We start from the raw sequence: 20,268 nt of genomic DNA, 5'->3' as shown, positions 1-20,268 counted from the left end.
TGTTTAGTTACGGAAATGTTTATAATTCATTTAATATAATATACCTTCATACCATTCTCATTCTCCAAGTGGGAATGTTGTTTGGAGAGTTCACAACTTTTGGTTTATTTAATTGCATTTACCAGTTTAATGTCAATTTACTGTCAGTTTACCATCGGTTTACTGTCAATTTACTGTCCATTTACTGTCATTTTACTATCAAATTACTGTCAGTTTACTGTGAAATTACTGTCAGTTTACTGTGAAATTACTGTCGGTTTACTGTCAATTTACTGTAAATTTTCCGTCAAATTACTGTCGGTTTACTGTCAATTTACTGTAAATTTTCCGTCAAATTACTGTCCGTTTACTGTCAATTTCTTCATTGTGTTTCCTTGGGGAGTATGTGTCTGTTTAATGTTGTCTGAACACACTCTTTAGCACGCATAGATATACAGTACCTGGCCTGTGCGCCAAGAATAGGTGTGGCCAAATGTATTTAAATGCCTGTTTGCGGTTGCTGTAGTTACTTAAGTTCAAGGTTGGGTAACTCATGGAAGAGGCTATATCTGAGCCTGGTAGACCTCACCTGTGCTTTATTGGTTCAGACAGGTTTTGCCTGATGAGAGACTTTTTCTTTTGAGTGCTGACATTTTAAAGACAGAACTTTGTGTATGCACTTGTAAATATGAACATCATCTTTGAAACACCAGCACTGTGTAAACACTCATTTCTACCTCTACCTGCCTGCCTCCTGCTGAATCCTTGTCCTCGCGATTACTAGAAGGCTACAGGGATAGGCTACAGATTTCACGGCAACCTGTCGCTTCAAAAGCACTCACAATCTCTGGAAATTTGAACATTTGAACTTTGTGTTTATAATGGTGTAGCGTGATATAAGCAGAATTCAATACAATTCCAATGCAAGAACCCCACAAATATTTGCCTCCTCGCTGACTTCAACTGCCCACTTAGTCACTTTATCCTGGCGCTGTGATAATAAAATGACGTGCATCGTAAGCATATATACGGCTTTAGGCAGTTAGCTCACAGTGGTAAGGCTCCGGACAGTTAGCCCACAGTGGTAACAGCCCCTGACCCTCTGCCTGCCCTGACCCTCTGCCTGCCCCTGACCCTCTGCCTGCCCCTGACCCTCTGCCTGCCCCTGACCCTCTGCCTGCCCCTGACCCTCTGTCTGCCCCTGACCCTGTGCCTGCCCCTGACCCTCTGCCTGCCCCTGACCCTCTGCCTGCCCCTGACCCTCTGCCTGCCCCTGACCCTCTGCCTGCCCCTGACCCTCTGCCTGCCCCTGACCCTCTGCCTGCCCCTGACCCTCTGTCTGCCCCTGACCCTGTGCCTGCCCCTGACCCTCTGCCTGCCCCTGACCCTCTGCCTGCCCCTGACCCTCTGCCTGCCCCTGACCCTCTGCCTGCCCCTGACCACTCTGCCTGCCCCTGACCCTCTGCCTGCCCCTGACCCTCTGCCTGCCCCTGACCCTCTGCCTGCCCCTGACCCTCTGCCTGCCCCTGACCCTCTGCCTGCCCCTGACCCTCTGCCTGCCCCTGACCACTCTGCCTGCCCCTGACCCTCTGCCTGCCCCTGACCCTCTGCCTGCCCCTGACCCTCTGCCTGCCCCTGACCCTCTGCCTGCCCCTGACCACTCTGCCTGCCCCTGACCCTCTGCCTGCCCCTGACCCTCTGCCTGCCCCTGACCCTCTGCCTGCCCCTGACCCTCTGTCTGCCCCTGACCCTGTGCCTGCCCCTGACCCTCTGCCTGCCCCTGACCCTCTGCCTGCCCCTGACCCTCTGCCTGCCCCTGACCCTCTGCCTGCCCCTGACCACTCTGCCTGCCCCTGACCCTCTGCCTGCCCCTGACCCTCTGCCTGCCCCTGACCCTCTGCCTGCCCCTGACCCTCTGCCTGCCCCTGACCCTCTGCCTGCCCCTGACCCTCTGCCTGCCCCTGACCACTCTGCCTGCCCCTGACCCTCTGCCTGCCCCTGACCCTCTGCCTGCCCCTGACCCTCTGCCTGCCCCTGACCCTCTGCCTGCCCCTGACCACTCTGCCTGCCCCTGACCCTCTGCCTGCCCCTGACCCTCTGCCTGCCCCTGACCCTCTGCCTGCCCCTGACCCTCTGCCTGCCCCTAACCCTCTGCCTGCCCCTGACCCTCTGCCTGCCCCTGACCCTCTGCCTGCCCCTGACCCTGTGCCTACCTGCCATCTGGTGACTTTGCCCCTACTCTGGATTATCGACCCCTGCCTGCCTTGACCTGTCGTTTGCCTGCCCCTGTTGTTGTAATAAACATTGTTACTTCAACACAGTCTGCACTTGGGTCTTACCTGAAACCTGATACAGTATTTACGCAGTATCTCTTTTTTCAATGGTCAAATTAACTCACAAATTGGTCTTGGCGGTACTGTTTAAAAAACTACAACTACTACCAGGTATGCTTTGTTGAACACTGAGCTGTAGTCAATGAACATCATTCTCACATATGTGTTCCTTTTGTCCAGGTGGGAAAGGGCAGTGTGGTGTGTGATTGAGATTGCGTCATCTGTAGATCTGTTGGGGCGGTATGGGAATTGGCGTGGGTCTAGAGTTTCCGGGATGAGGGTGTTGATGTGAGTGCATTGCATGGCTACAGATGTGAGTGCTACGGGGTGGTAGTCATTTAGACAGGTTACCTTGGCGTTCTTGGGCACAGGGACTATGGTGGTCAGCTTGAAACATGTAGGTATTACAGACTGGGTCAGGGTGAGGTTGAAAATGTCAGTGAAGACACTAGCCAGCTGGTCAGCTCATGCTCTGAGTACACGTCCTGGTAATCATTATGAACGTTAACCTGTTTAAAGGTCTTACATCAGCTACAGAGAGCGTGACCATACAGTCATCCGGAACAGCTGGTGCTTTCCTGCATGGCTCAGTGTTGCTTGCCTCTAAGCGAGCATAGAAGGCATTTAGCTCATCTGGTAAGCTCGCGTCACTGGGAAGTTCACGGCTGTGTTTCCCTTTGCACTCTGTGATAGTATGCAAGCCCTGCCACATCTGTGTCAGAGTCGGTGTAGTAGGATTCAATCTTAGTCCTGTATTGACACTGCCTGTTTGATGGTTCAGAGGAGGATGTAGCGGTATTTCTTATAAGCGTCTGGATTAGTGTCCCTCTCCTTGGAAGCGGCAGCTCTAGCCTTTAGTTTAGTGCCGATGTTGCCTTTAATCCATGGTTTATGATTGGGATATGTACATACGGTCACTGTAGAGACGACGTTGTCAATCCACTTATTGATGAAGCCGGAGACTAAAGTCCTCAACGCCATCGGAGGAATCCCGAAATATATTCCAGTCTGTGCTGGAGAAACAGTCCTGTAGCTGGTCTACCAAGCAAACACCTGATACAAATGAATCTAAAGAATGCTGTAAGTACATACATTGTTTGCTCAGTGGGAAATTAATATCCAACTAGTGAGTTTGTAATTTTTGACAGCAACTATGTGAGATAATTACAGTATTATAGAAACTATGACCTGGGATTTCCTATGATCTTCTATGTAGAAGAACCCCTTACAGTACTATAGACACTATGTCCTGGGATTTCCTATGATCTTCTATGTAGAAGAACCCCTTACAGTACTATAGACACTATGATCTGGGATTTACTATGATCTTCTATGTAGAAGAACCCCTTACAGTATTATAGACACTATGTCCTGGGATTTACTATGATCTTCTATGTAGTAGAACCCCTTACAGTATTATAGATACTATGTCCTGGGATTTACTATGATCTTCTATGTAGTAGAACCCCTTACAGTACTATAGACACTATGTCCTGGGATGTAGTAGAACCTTTTACCTTCTAAATACTTTTGTGTAGCTTGTGAGCATCATAGGGCAAAACAGTGCATGTTCGTGAGAGTCTCAGAGCTTCATAGATGGTCCATAACAGTTTGCAGCTCAAACTGTTAGGACTCTACAGACGTTTTTGTGAGAAGAACCGTTTTCGCCATCCACCCTTGTCTCACAGACACCGCTCTAACTCAGCTCCTGTTAATCACAGACTACTGGCTGGTATCTATGCAGAAGAAATAGACTAATCCAATGCAACAACTCAGCAGTCTGTAGCTCAAACACACAATGTTTAAAAGGGGTTAGAAGCCATAAATCACACCGACGTGACGGTGGGACTCAAAAGTGTTTCAGACCTACTACAGAGTGATTCTGCATAAACAATTGTAGCCTATAGATGTCGGATCTTGATTTGATCACTCTTGTGTTGCTGACAATGTATTTGAGTTTTCAAAAGACTTCTAATGTTTGAAATTTCCACTCTGAAATGTCAGGCTTGATTTGCGCCTATAAACCCTTCAAAAATGTCAATTTAATTATAATCCACATAATAATTAACAATTTCCTGTAGATGCAGGATTATTTTCCTGCTGTAGCAAACTGGCTCAAATTAAGATCCTACATCTGTACCTACAGCACAATAACCGAGGCTATTGCTCGCACTGGAGTGAGATTATTTTCAGCTCCACTTATACCAGATTGCATCAGCGTTGCAAACCGCAACTCTGTTTGGATGAATTCCATCACTCAAACGTTGAGAGGGGTCGAGCAGGCGATATCGTCATCAGTGAGCCAATAGTTCAGTTGGAACGCAAGCAAGCCCAGGCAGTTAATGAACGATGATCAGGACGGGGAAACCCATAGAATTAAATAGTTACATAATAATCTATATGGGAATACATTGGTGAGAGAGAGAAACTCTTCCTCTTTAAGAAATGTTCACATCTACCACTGCTGTAGACAAAGCATTAAAGCCACACTCCTTAATTTGTACATACCTTCAAAGAGTGGGCTACCAACAAAAAGTACACTGCTCAAAAAAATAAAGGGAACACTTAAACAACACAATGTAACTCCAAGTCAATCACACTTCTGTGAAATCAAACTGTCTACTTAGGAAGCAACACTGATTGACAATAAATTTCACATGCTGTTGTGCAAATGGAATAGACAAAAGGTGGAAATTATAGGCAATTAGCAAGACACCCCCAAAAAAGGAGTGATTCTGCAGGTGGTGACCACAGACCACTTCTCAGTTCCTATAATTCCTGGCTGATGTTTTGGTCGCTTTTGAATGCTGGCGGTGCTCTCACTCTAGTGGTAGCATGAGACGGAGTCTACAACCCACACAAGTGGCTCAGGTAGTGCAGTTCATCCAGGATGGCACATCAATGCGAGCTGTGGCAAAAAGGTTTGCTGTGTCTGTCAGCGTAGTGTCCAGATCATGGAGGCGCTACCAGGAGACAGGCCAGTACATCAGGAGACGTGGAGGAGGCCGTAGGAGGGCAACAACCCAGCAGCAGGACCGCTACCTCCGCCTTTGTGCAAGGAGGTGCACTGCCAGCGCCCTGCAAAATGACCTCCAGCAGGCCACAAATGTGCATGTGTCTGCTCAAACAGTCAGAAACAGACTCCATGAGGGTGGTATGAGGGCCCGACGTCCACAGGTGGGGGTTGTGCTTACAGCCCAACACCGTGCAGGACGTTTGGCATTTGCCAGAGAACACCAAGATTGGCAAATTCGCCACTGGCGCCCTGTGCTCTTCACAGATGAAAGCAGGTTCACACTGAGCACATGAGCACATGTGACAGACGTGACAGAGTCTGGAGACGCCGTGGAGAACGTTCTGCTGCCTGCAACATCCTCCAGCATGACCGGTTTGGCGATGGGTCAGTCATGGTGTGGGGTGGCATTTCTTTGTGGGGCCGCACAGCCCTCCATGTGCTCGCCAGAGGTAGCCTGACTGCCATTAGGTACCGAGATGAGATCCTCAGACCCCTTGTGAGACCATATGCTGACACATGCACATTTGTGGCCTGCTGGAGGTCATTTTGCAGGGCGCTGGCAGTGCACCTCCTTGCACAAAGGCGGAGGTAGCGGTCCTGCTGCTGGGTTGTTGCCCTCCTACGGCCTCCTCCACGTCTCCTGATGTACTGGCCTGTCTCCTGGTAGCGCCTCCATGCTCTGGACACTACGCTGACAGACAGAGCAAACCTTTTTGCCACAGCTCGCATTGATGTGCCATCCTGGATGAACTGCACTACCTGAGCCACTTGTGTGGGTTGTAGACTCCGTCTCATGCTACCACTAGAGTGAGAGCACCGCCAGCATTCAAAAGCGACCAAAACATCAGCCAGGAAGCATAGGAACTGAGAAGTGGTCTGTGGCCACCACCTGCAGAACCACTCCTTTTTTGGGGGTGTCTTGCTAATTGCCTATAATTTCCACATTTTGTCTATTCCATTTGCACAACAGCATGTGAAATTTATTGTCAATCAGTGTTGCTTCCTAAGTGGACAGTTTGATTTCACAGAAGTGTGATTGACTTGGAGTTACATTGTGTTGTTTAAGTGTTCCCTTTATTTTTTTGAGCAGTGTATTATTATTATTTTTTTTACCCCCCTTTCTCCCCAATTTTCGTGGTATCCAATTGTTAGTAATTACTATCTTGTCTCATCGCTACAACTCCCGTACGGGCTCGGGAGAGACAAAGGTCGAAAGCCATGCGTCCTCCGAAACACACCCCAACCAAGCCGCACTGCTTCTTAACACAGCACGCCTCCAACCAGCTGACAATGTGTCGGAGGAAACACCGTGCACCTGGCTACCTTGGTTAGCGTGGACTGCGCCCGGCCCGCCACAGGAGTCGCTGGTGCGCGATGAGACAAGGATATCCCTACCGGCCAAACCCTCCCTAACCCGGACGACGCTAGGCCAATTGTGCGTCGCCCCACGGACCTCCCGGTCGGGGCAGGCTGCGACAGAGCCTGGGCGCGAACCCAGAGTCTCTGGTGGCACAGCTAGCGCTGCGATTCAGTGCCCTAGACCACTGCGCCACCTGGGAGGCCCCAAAAATTATTATTTCAAGTCTACCGTCGCCGTGCTACTACTATCCACATAAACATTAGATCTGGGAATGTTTGGAACAGACTCGTTAGAACATGACGCTGGTTAGTTCAATGGTAGAGAATGAGTATGTGTGTGTGCATGAGTTAGGAGACAGAACATATACAGCTTCTAAAGGTTAAAGTGCTGAAGTGTAACGGTTTTCCTCCTCCTCTTCTTCCGAAGAGGAGGAGTAGTGATCAGACCAAAATGCAGCGGGTTTTGAAAACATAATGAAATTTATTAACTGCCGAAAACGAACACGAAAACAAACACTTGGAATGACTACAAAATAACAAAACGAACGTAGACTGACCTAAAACATGAGAACTTACATATAACACGAAGAACGCAGGAACAGGTACAGACTATAACAAACGACAGAACAAACGCTACAGTCCCGTGTGGTACGAACAAACATACAGACACGGAAGACAACCACCCACAAACAAACAGTGTGAACACCCTACCTTTATATGGTTCCCAATCAGAGGAAACGTCAAACACCTGTCTCTGATTGAGAACCATATAAGGCTAATTACCAATGACCTAAACATAGAAACACAAAACATAGAATGCCCACCCCAACTCACGCCCTGACCAACTAAACACATACAAAAATAACAGACAACAGGTCAGGAACGTGACATGAAGGAATATGAATCATGTTCACTATGAGTGGACACAGAGACACTAAGTACTGGGATGATGAGAAAACGCTACAGAGAACATTACCATAAACACATCAACAGACTTGACAGATTTACATTAGTTAGCCATCAGTAATTTCTTCAAAAAGTAGCTAAAGACACAAGGGTGAAGGACAGGAGGGTGAAGGACATGAGAAGCACAGGGGGGAGGACAGGTAATAGGACAGATAGAAGGGCATGGGGCAGGACAGGAGGAGTACAGGTAGAAGGACAAGTGGGAGGACAGGGGGAAAGGACAAGTGGAAGGATAGTTAGAAGGACAGGGTGAAGCACAGGGGGAAAGGACAGGTGAAAGGATAGGTAAAAGGACAGGTGGGAGGATAGGGGGAAAGGACAAGTGGAAGGATAGGTAGAAGGACAGGGAGAAAGGCAGGGGAAAAGGATAGGTAGAAGTCCCGGGAGAAGGACAGGCAGAAGCACAGGGGGGGGGAACAGGGGTAAGGACAGGGGCAGGATAGGTAAAAGGACAGGTAGAAGGACAGGGTAAAGGATATGTGGAAGGATAGGGAGAAGGACAGGGGGGAAAAGGATAGGTAGAAGGACAGGGGGAAAGACAGGTGAAAGACAGGTGTGGGTGTACGGTGCTATACCTGTTGTGCTCTTTAGATAGCATGGTGAAAGGTGGGCTGTGAAGCAGCAGCAGAGAATTGAAAAGTGTCTACTGTGTATTGTAGCGTCTTCCTCTGGTGTGTGGATAGGGAGATAAATCTACAGCTGTCTCAAGGTTAACCTGTAACAACAAACAGGCACAGACAAGTTAGAAATAACATGAACATCTCCCTTTGCAAAAGAGGTTTTTAACCTCGAGGGACTTTTCTGGTTCGACAATTTCTTTCTTTTTTTATTTAACCTTAATTTAAACTTCTTACGTCTGAGATCCCGTTAACGGGATCAACTTGACAACAGCCAGTGAAAGTGCAGGGCGCCAAATTCAAACAACAGAAATCTCATAATTAGAATTCCTCAAACATACAAGTATTTTACACCATTTTAAAGATAAACTGGTTGTTAATCCAGCCACAGTGTCTGATTTCAAAAAGGCTTTACGACGAAAGCACACCAAACAATTATGTTAGGTCAGTACCTAGTCACAGAAAAACACAGCCATTTTTTCCAGCCAAAGAGAAGAGTCACAAAAAGCAGAAATAGAGATAAAATGAATCACTAACCTTTGATGATCTTCATTAGATGACACTCATAGGACTTCATGTTACACAATACATGTATGTTTTGTTCGATAAAGTTCATATTTATATCTAAAAAACTTAGTTTACATTGGCGCATTATGTTCAGTAATGTTTTGCCTCCAAAGCATCCGGTGACTTTGCAGAGAGCCACATCAATTTACAGAAATACTCATAATAAACATTGATAAAAGATACAAGTATTACACATGGAACTTCAGATAAACTTCTCCTTAATGCAACCGCTGTGTCAGATTTCAAAAAAACTTTACGGAAAAAGCACATCATGCTATAATCTGAGTACAGCGCTCAGAGCCCAAACAAGCCATACAGATATCCGCCATGTCGTGGAGTCAACAGAAGTCAGAAACAGTATTATAAATATTCACTTACCTTTGATGATCTTCATCAGAATGCACTCCCAGGAATCCCAGTTCCACAATAAATGTCTGTTTTGTTTGATAACGTCCATAATTTATGTCCAAATACCTCCTTTTTGTTTGCGCGTTTAGTTCCAAAATCCAAATTGATGATGCGCAAGTCAGACGAAAAGTCCAAAAGTTCCATTACAGTTCGTAGAACCATGTCAAACGATGTATATAATCAATCTTTAGGATGTTTTTAACATGAATCTCCCATAATGTTTCAACCGGAGAATTCCTTTGTCTTCAGAAATGCGATGGAACGCAGCTAACTCTCACGGGAGCATGCGTGATCAACTCATGCCAGACACCTGACTCAAAGAGCTCTCCTTCCCTCATTCTTCACAGTAGAAGCATCAAACAGGGTTCTAAAGACTGTTGACATCTAGTGGACGCATTGGGAAGTGCAATTTGACCCCAAAGACACTGTGTATTGGATAGGCAAACCTACAAACCTCAGATTTCCCACTTCCTGGTCGGATTTTTTCTCAGGTTTTTGCCTGGCATATTTTAGAAACTTCAGAGTGTTTTCTATCCAAATCTACTAATAATATGCATATCTTAGCTTCTGGGACTGAGTAGCAGGCAGTTTACTCTGGGCACCTTATTCATCCAAGCTACTCAATACTGCTTCCAGCCATAAGAAGTTAACTAGGCAAGTTAGATAAAGGTTAGGTAAAACTGAAAATCATGGCAACAGTGTGACTTGTCTCGACGGAAAATGTTCCCTGACTGAAGACATAGTTTCATACTAAAATAACAACACATCAAAACATGAGCACGAAGAGAAGTGAGTTGTCATCATGACAGGATGGGTAAACGTTCTTAATGTCTTCCCAGAGTTATCATAGGCCTAAAAGATCACTCAGGATGAACTATATTATAGTCCTCAGATAATAAAAGAAAAAAATAAACATTTGAGAAAAAAGGTGGAAGTTGGTTTGAGCTGTCCCACAAGTACTGTCAACTCATTGCACTGCATCGGTGCATCCTAATGTAACTCCACATTTTGCAAAGCTGGTTCAAACTAGATCAATTCCTTCCTACAAGGTAAGCTAAATGTTACCTCTGGCATGCTTGACATGCATTGAACCACCACAGCCCTGGTGCTGCAATCTGTAGGGTTAAACCAGCCAGGTACAGAGCCCATTGTGCAAGAGGATGAGGTATTGTGCAGGTGTGTTTATGTGTGTGTTTTATCCACGGGGCGAGCGGGTTTAGGGTCATGACATATTGTGTGGATGAAGGGCGGGTGGGTGACAGGCGGGTTGCATAAAGGTGAAAACAATACCTTTAAAAAAATCCATAAATGTATCATTCTTGTGAAATTTATATCTACAGGCTACATGAAAGTTTTGATGTAATTATTTTAGGCTATCTGGCATTAGTGCATACACTTTAAGGCCTATAACTGTACGCCAAATAGCCTACCCGCCAATCGTTTTAGGGAATGGGCAGAAAAAGTTCATGTCGATCTGTGGAGACAAAAAGGGCAATGTGGACTGACTGTTGGTCTACCCTCTCACATAGCTTTAATATTAACTCCTGCAGAATCAAGCATTTCTTGCAGTAAAATGATACACCTAATGTAGACAAAATTTGGACTTTGGAACAGGAATATGATTTATTGCTTTCAGCATCTTCAGAGAATGAAAATGTGCAGTTAAGGGACCGTCTGTAGAAGTGCTGTCTTTATCAGCATCATTAAAGCTGATATTACTTCAATCACATATCCAAGCCAAACTGAAATCTTATCAGAAAAATGTTGGGTCGTTTTCACAGCTTTCTATTTCCTTACAACTGGTCAAACTGATGTCATTTGGACACTTTGCACAGAAAATCGTTTACATTTTTTTTTTGTGTGTGATTGCATTTTCTCCCCGGTCCCTAAACATCTTTGCGTCGCAAAAGAAGCAGAGATGACAGAGAACTTTATAGATGTCAACTAGATTGAAGCATTTCATTCTATCGATTTATGACATTATTCTGATGAGCAAGGATTTATTTAGTCTTCTAGGGTAACATTAGACAAAAGAGAAGCTACATGTATCTACATTGAACAAAAATATAAACGCAACATGCAACAATTTAAAAGATTTTACTGAGTTACAGTTCATATAAGGAAATTGTCAATTGAAATACATTCAATAGGCCCTAATCTATGGATTTCACATGACTGGGAATACAGATATGCATCGATTGGTCACAGATACCTTAAAACAAAGGTATGGGCATGGATCAGAAAACCAGTCAGTATCTGGTGTGACCACCATTTGTCTCATTCAGCGCAACACATCTCCTTCACATAGAGTTGATCAGGCTGTTGATTGTTGCCTTTGGAATGTTGTCCCACTCCTCTTCAATGGCTGTGCGAAGTTGCTGGATATTAGCGGGAATTGGAACACACTGTCGTACATGTCGATCCAGAGCATCCCAAACATGCTCAATGAGTGACATGTCTGAGTATGCAGGCCATGGAAGAACTGGGACATTTTCAGCTTCCAGGAATTGTGTACAGATCCTTGCGACATGGGGCCATGCACTATCATGCTGAAACATGAGATGATGGCGGCGAATGAATGGTACGACAATAGGCCTCAGGATCTCATCTCAGTATCTTTGTATATTCAAATTTCCATTGATAAAATTCCATTGTATTTGCTGTCTGTAGCTTATGCCTGCCCATACCATTCACCGCCACCATGGGGCACTCTGCTCACAAACAGCAAACCGCTCACCAACACAACGCCACACACGCTGTCTGTCATCTGCCCGGTACAGTTGAAACCGGTGAGCATTTGCCCACTGAAGTCGGTTACGACGCCGAATTGCAGTCGGGTCAAGACCCTGGTGAGGACACGGTTTCTGACATTTACGGTTTCTAACATTTGGGCAGAAATTCTTCAGCTGTGCAAACCCACAGTTTCATCATCTGTCCAGGTGTCTGGTCTCAGATAATCTCGCAGGTGAAGAAACTGGATGTCGAGGTCCTGGGCTGGCGTGGTTACACGTGGTCTGCAGTTGTGAGGCTGGTTGGACATACTGCAAAATTCTTTAAAACAAAGTTGGAGGTGGCTTATGGTAGAAAAATGTACATTAAATTCTCTGGCAACAGCTCTGGTGGAAATTCCTGCAGTCAGCATGCTAATTGCACGCTCCCTCAAATCTTGAAACATCTGTGGCATTGAGTTGTGTGACAAAACTATACATTTTAGAGTGGCATTTTATTGTCCCCAGCACAAGGTGCACCTGTGTAATGATCATGCTGTTTATTAATCAGCTTCTTGATATGCCACACCTGTCAGCTGGGTGGATTATCTTGGCAAAGGAGAAATGCTCACTAATAGGGATGTAACAGGCCTTGTTAGAGATGCAAATTTGTACACAACATTTGTGAGAAATAAGCATTCTGTGCGTATGGAACATTTCTGGGATATTTTTTATCAGCTCATGAAACATGGGACCAACACTTTACATGTTGTATTTATATTTTTGTTCAGTAGAATTATAGACAAGTTGACGAACAAATAGCATACACATTTTTTTTAAATTTATAAGTAAAAACATATCTAAATCAGGCATCAACAAAAAAATCCAGCACCCCATGTCAAAAAAATGTTACACCGTCTCCAACTGTAGCTTACTGTGCATTTTCTATATCAGTGGATTAAGGTCGGGTGCGGGCCTCAGATGTTCACTTTATCACATCGGCCAGTTTCGGATTGGTTATTAGCACCTTCGGGCAGGTGCTGTTGAACAAACTTGCTCACCACTAGTGTGTTTGTGTGTGTGCCTGAGGGGGAGGGTGTGCAAATGTATGTGTTTTCCATCTTCCATCTGGATAGCTAGCATATCTGGATAGCTAGCATATCTGGATAGCTAGCATATCTGGATAGCTAGCATATCTGGATAACTAGCATATCCATCTTCCGTGTGGATAGCTAGCATATCTGGATAGCTAGCATATCTGGATAGCTAGCATATCTGGATAGCTAGCATATCTGGATAGCTAGCATATCCATCTTCCATGTGGATAGCTAGCATATCCATCTTCCGTGTGGATAGCTAGCATATCTGGATAGCTAGCATATCCATCTTCCGTGTAGATAGCTAGCACATCTGGATAGCTAGCATATCCATCTTCCGTGTAGATATGCTAGCTGGGTTTTCCGTATATCGGCAGGACAGAACAGCTATGTCCGGTAAGATGAGGGGTGAGGGTCTATTTGTCAATAACAGCTGGTGCGCAATGTCTAATATTAAGAGAGTCTCAAGGTATTGCTCGCCTGAGGTAGAGTACCTCATGATAAGCTGTAGACCACACTATCTACCAAGAGAGTTTTCATCCATATTTTTTGAGGCCATCTATTTACCATCACAAACCGACGCTGGTACCAATACCGCACTCAACGAGCTGTATAGAGCCATAAAGCAAACAAGAAAATGGTCATCCAGAAGCAGCGCTCCTAGTGACCGGGGACTTTAATGCAGACAAACTTAAATCCGTTTAACTCATTTCAGACTGCCAGACTTCAAGACTGCCAGGTCACTGACCTCATCCCAATAGGCTATCTACTGCGACAGATACAAGCAAAAACTCTTTACATAAATGTTGTAGCAGCCTACACCTAAACATTAGCGACCTGACATGCTGTACTGTATGGAAACGAGACGATTCTTCAGTCGGATCAACTGTCGGCTACTAACAACAGCAACTGCATACAGTCTACTATCCAAAGTGCTAATTTCAGGCAGCGCTGATAGGGATATTTTAGACCAATCAAAATCTGGTTTTAGCAGTAACAAAGTTGGTTATGGTATGAATTTTGACAAGCGGAAATGCAGCCTATCCAGCTGTGACGCACACTGACCATATGACATGGAACAAGAGTAGACTAATGTGATTTTGGTGCCTGTAATAGTTCGTTTTTGCTTAAAAACCAAGCATTGCCTCCCCTCCTCTCAAATAAGTTTTGTTTTTGTCTGCCCAATGCAATCGCAAAGTAGTCAAGACTGTCGATAAAGGGGTTGGCTCCTGAGACTGCTTGGAAATAAATCTTAATCACCAAAGCTTTATTAAAATATCAAGTTTGAGAGGAGTTGACAGTTGCGCCAAACAGATTTTTGATGTACTGATTCCATTGCACATGGAAGCCATGCTGGTTAAGTGTGCCTTGAATTCTAAATAAATCACTGACAGTGTCACCAGCAAAGCACTCCACATTATCATATTTACATTACATTTAAGTCATTTAGCAGACGCTCTTATCCAGAGCGACTTACAAGTACATACATCCATACTTTTTTTTGTACTGGCCCCCCATGGGAATCGAACCCACAACCCTGGCGGTGCAAGCGCCATGCTCTACCAACTGAGCCACACGGGGCTACTACATCACACCTCCTCCTCCATGCTTCATGGTGGGAACCACACATGCGGAGATCATCCGTTCACCTACTCTGCGTCTCACAAGGACACAGCGGTTGGAACCACAAATCTCAAATTTGGACTCATCAGACTAAAGGACAGATTTCCACCATTCTAATGTCCATTGCTCGGTGTTTCTTGGCCCAAGCAAGTCTGTTCTTCTTATTTGTCTCCTTTAGACCAATAAGTCCATGCCCATCATGAAACGAGAGATAACGGTGAACCTCGTATTTATAAGCTATCTGTAACCTGTAATAAATTGCTTGTTTTCCCGATTCATATGTTCAAAACCCAAGCCCTCCCTTACGTCTACTATAACGGAGGCTGGTTCAACAGCAACGCCTGTTTTTTTATCCCGGAGGTTTTATGACATCATTACATTTATTTACTGTTGTTGTTTTTTTATTGTTTTATGATTGCTTGTTTTTCACGCTTTCAATGCAACTTGTAGAGATGTGTGAATACGATCTGATCTGTAAAATGGTTCCAAATATATTCATAAAACACAGGCCTATTTGGGAGCAATATAACGGTGAGTGGACATTCTCCCTTTCTCTTTATATTGGACATTGGTCCAGCTACTGTGAAAAGCCGCCATAGTCTGCGTTGTTTTAATAGTATATGCCCACGGGGAGAAATAATGGTGCCTGTAAGTGTGACATAGCCTATTTAAAACAAGTTGTTTTGATAAGAATTTGATTAGAAATATTTGTTCTCTTTTTAGGCCATGTCAATAATTAATTTAATCTTGCTTATTGACAATGTTTGGCATGTCCCTGCTCAGCCATTATGTAATGTACAGTAGACCTAGCCCCTACGTGAGTGTGAATGCTATTGAAGCCATGCAATTGCTTAGAACAATTTGGACTGCTAATGGATTCAATTTTTTTTTGCAAATATAGGTGTACATTTTGTTATTTCGTTTCTGTAAGCCATTTAACAAACTATAACGGACTAACATTGGAGTTGGAGTTGATTCCAAGGCAATAAATTTAAAAAACAACTTGAAGCATCCACATATTTCGCCATGGAGCACTGATTGGCCAGTGAGGGTCCAAGCCTTGACACACCCACAACTTGTTTATTCATCAAAACTGAGCCCTTTCACACCAAGGCCAACAAGTGCGCCTATAATTGTAATAGTAAAAATAGCAAAAATATTCCGCTCCAGCCTTTACCACGAGCCAGTCCTCCCCAATTAAGATGCCACCAACCTCCTGTGATTAGAAGCTTTCTCAATGGGCACAAACTGGATGAATCAATGTTGTTTCCACGTCATTTCAGCAAAAAGTCAGTTTTTCCTTCTAATGACATTGAATCAAAATGGGAAACTAATTGGATTTACCAAAAAAGTCATCGACGTAAAATAATTTAGAGAATTTGGGTATTTCTTTCTCATCCCACTTTTTACCTAAATCCAAAGAAATTATTCAATATTGTATTGATTTCACTTGAACTCACATAGATGTTGAATTGATGTTGACTATGCCCAGTGGGTTCAGTTACCTACAGTTACCAACATCCAACTTCTTCTGTAGTGTTATGTCAACAATCCATTACAATGAATTAAGTAGATTAGTTTGTGCCAGAGTAGACCTGGGTTGGAAGAGGGGTTTTGGTCATCAGGCGATACGAAAGTTCAATTAACAGAACAAAAGACGCTCTCATCTGAGAGTAATTGTTCTCAACTCAAGGTTTTTTCATTATGTGAGAGCAAATAACTGAAATGAAGACCTTAAGACATTATTAAGTGTTGAATACAATGATATACTGTATCAGTCTACTTTGATGGGCATTACTGTACAAATAAGCTTTGTGACCACGGATCCATAGCTCTGCCTCCCCAGTAGACTCCAGTAATACAATACCATACTAAAAGCCAATCCGACATTCTCACATTCTCTTTTGGTGTTAATAAGAAACGCAAAAATACATTAGTCATGAGGAATGGTGAGATTACGTCGCTAAAAAAGCTGCTTGGTGGTTAGTTGAAAAGCTTTTGGCTTAGTTTATTATCCCTGAAAAAGAGAACGGAACGACCATACACCACAGTACTGTGAACTCATACACCAAAGTATTCAAAAGGGTTCAAGTACTATTTTAAATCTTCCACAAACTTTGAGCGTTTGCATTAGCTCGTCTGGAGTGCCAAGTGCACAGGGTTTGCACTTTTGGGACGTTTCTATTAGTTCCATTGCGACAGGGAGAGCTCAATCAACAATAATAATAATAATAAATTAAACTTTTATAGAGCTTTTCATTAAAGACAGAATCTCAAAGCGCTTGTTAATTAAGCTAAATAAACAACCAGAAGTCGTGTAAAAAATATATATAAGCTACAACAGTAGCTAGATCAGATAGATCCAAGTCAGCTTGAGTACTTCTTGAAGCCTCTGGATGGTGTTAAGCTTCTTGAGAGGATCTTTTGATTGTGTTTCAGATTATTTTGTGCCCAATGTAAATTAATGGTAAATAATGTAATTTTAGAGTCACTTTTACTGTAAGTAAGAATATAATATGTTTCTTAACACTTGAAGCCTCTTGAGAGGATCTGGAATCTCATAGCCATATGGTCAGAGGAGGTAGTGGACAGGTCTGTATGCCCACGGGCAGGCAATCAAGCACAGTTTACATTTTGAAATGATTTCAAGTATGATTTGAACCCAGATCTGGACCGTACAACACCACAGTATTGTACATTTGAACTCATAGAGAGGTCTTGTACTGTATAAAACTCTGCTGGACCAGTTGCTCTCTTCAGATCAGAGTTTTCCTGCTGCATTATTGCCCCTCACTCACCGGACATCATACAACTCTGTTTGGAACAAACAAATCATCACTACCCACTAGCTGTTTGGATTTAGAGGAACAAATATCCCACTGGGCACCCTACGTCATTTCATCGTGGATAATTGGGAAGTATTTGGTTGAGACGTTGATCGATGAGATTACAACCTACGGTACCAGTCAAAAGTTTGGACACACCTACACATTCCAGGGCTTGTCTTTATTTTTACTATTTTCTACATTGTAGAATAATAGTGAAGACATCAAAACTATGAAATAACACATATGGAATCATGGAGTAACCAAAAAAAGTGTTAAACAAATCTAAATATATATTATATTTGAGATTCTTCAAAGTAGCCACCCTTTGCCTTGATGACAGCTTTGCACACTCTTGGCATTCTTTCAACCAGCTTCACCTGGAATGCTTTTCAAAATGTGAACCATTTCATTGGATTTACAGTGAGTTCCAAAACTATTGGGACAGTGAGACATTTTTAAAAAATGTTTTGGTTCTGTAATCCAGCACTTTGCATTTAAAATTATACAATGACTGAGGTTAAAGTGCAGACTGTCAGCTTTAATTTGAGGGTATTTTCATCCATATTGGGTGAACCATTTAGAAATTACATCACTTTCTGTACATAGTCCCTCCATTTTAGGGGACCAAAAGTATTGGGAGAAATTAACTTATGTGTCTTAAAGTAGTCAAAAGTTTAGTATTTGGTCCCATATTCTTAGCACGCAATGATTACATCAAGTTTGTGACTCTACAAACTTGTTGGATGCATTTGCTGTTTGTTTTGGTTGTGTTTTAGATTATTTTGTGCCCAATGTAAATTAATGGTAAATAATGTAATTTTAGAGTCACTTTTATTGTAAATAAGAATATAATATGTTTCTTAACACTTCGACATTAATGTGGATCCTACCATGATTACGGATAGTCCTGAATGAACCATGAATAATGATGATTGAGAACGTTACAGACACACAAATATCATACCCCCAAAAAACATGCTAACCTCCCCTATTGTAAGGGTGAGAGGTTAGCATGTTTTGGTGGTATGCTATTTGAGCTTCACAAGCTTGATGTAATCATTGCGTGCTAGGAATATGGGACCAAATACTAAACTTTTGACTACTTTCATACACATACAGCATAAGTGAATTTGTCTCAATACTTTTGGTCTTCTAAAAGGAGGGACTATGTACAAAAAGTGCTATAATTTCTAAACGGTTCACCCAATATGGATGAAAATAACCTGAAATTAAAGTTGACAGTATGCACTTTAAACCCATAGTCATTGTATCATTTTAAATCCAAGTGCTGGAATACAGAGCCAGAAAAAAAAATGTCACTCTCCCAATACTGTAGGTTAAAAGTCGGGTACAAAAAGAGAAACATTCCCAAGATTCCTTGACATCGATTACTTTTTGCTAATCCAATCAGTTGTTCACGTTGATTAAACGTAACCCCATTGCATTTTGAGTCGTTGAGAAGACGTGTAAACAAGGTTGATGCAATCAATTTGTGCCCGGTGGGAAAACACTAAATTGTTGTGTATTTGTGAGTAAAAAAAAATATATATAAAAGCATATCACTAAAACCCTATATAAAATAAATACATAACTGCAAAAACACTTGCCTAGAACAATAACTATTGATTAACTATGACTGAAATACAGTCTATTTAGTATACTTATATACATACCTTAATTTTCAATAAGATTCTGACCAATTTCCCTCTTGATTTTACATAGGAACTTCAGTAAACAACAAAGGTGGTGTTCTGCGCTCGAGGAGATGGAGATTCCTACACTTGAGGTGCGCGATCCATCCTTTTGATAGTGCACTTGAAAGGAGGCCTATTTGGAGAAGTTTCCTTTGCATATAATTCTACAGAACAGGACCCGTTCACTTGATGGCACTGGGGGTGAAGGCGGCATAATAACTTTAGTTCAACGTGTGAATTCCGTCCTCGGAGTTGCGACTCAAACTCCACCACCTCAACAGTCAACAGCACATTGGCGATGAAGTGAGAGAGGTCGCGTGAACCAAAGCCGCCCTCCACAGGGACTGACACGTGATTGAAAGCCGCCCTCCACATGGACTGACAGCTCTCTCCGAAAACCTCCCAACGTAGAAAAACAACGTCTGCTCTGCTGTCAAAACATCATGCTAAAAACTTGGCCAGTGGGTTAATGTAGAGCTAGGCTATTAGCTGAGAACCATTACAGAGTCGGAGATTGGGGTGAGTCTTTCTGCAGGTTGACACAGCCAGCCAGCCCAGGCGGAATCGCTGACTGCAGTGTTCTCTCTGCAGCTAACGGGACATCCCATCCACTGCAGAGGAACATTAGCGCAAGATTTTATCTGTGTGACCTGAACTCCAATTGTGTAATAATGAGAGATGATATAATTGTATAAAACCATATAACTTTTCTAGGTTTTGACACGAATACCACCTAGCACATCTAGGCCTATTATTTGCATAGAATTACTTCTGCAGGACGCGCTTTTGCTAAGAGAAATACTGAACCATCTAAAGGAGAAAATAAAAGACTTGACATGGAGAAGGTCAGAAGATGAATCCATATTTCAGTTAAAGTTGATCCACCTGAAACGCCCTAGAAATAAATGAATTGAACTGGATTCATGGGCACCTGTTGGGCCATGTGAACTGTGAATGTTCACAAAAGTAAAAACACGTCTAACCATTAAACGAGAGAGATGAGGGAGGGAAAGAGAGAGAGCAGCTGAACAATACATAAATCACACTCAGAGGCTCATACAACTCCTTGTTTT

General features: G+C 43.3%; 1 protein-coding gene across 1 annotated transcript in view; it reads right to left on the bottom strand.

Moving 5' to 3' along the window:
• slc16a4 (solute carrier family 16 member 4) overlaps positions 1–19,908 on the bottom strand; it is an 81,825-nt gene extending 61,917 nt beyond the window's left edge. The window contains exons 1-2 of the mRNA XM_055891215.1: positions 19,175–19,908; positions 8,229–8,368 (exon numbers count right to left, since the gene is read on the bottom strand). Coding sequence (XP_055747190.1) covers positions 8,229–8,251 — 23 coding nt within the window. The 5' untranslated portion in view covers positions 8,252–8,368; positions 19,175–19,908. The remainder of the gene's footprint in view (positions 1–8,228; positions 8,369–19,174) is intronic.
• Between the last annotated feature and the right edge of the window lie 360 nt (positions 19,909–20,268).

The sequence above is a fragment of the Salvelinus fontinalis genome, chromosome 31, assembly GCF_029448725.1.
Source record: "Salvelinus fontinalis isolate EN_2023a chromosome 31, ASM2944872v1, whole genome shotgun sequence".
In the NCBI taxonomy this organism is placed as follows: Eukaryota; Metazoa; Chordata; class Actinopteri; order Salmoniformes; family Salmonidae; genus Salvelinus; species Salvelinus fontinalis.
The sequence above is the reverse complement of the archived record's forward strand: the minus strand, read 5'-3'. Positions and strand labels throughout refer to the sequence as shown.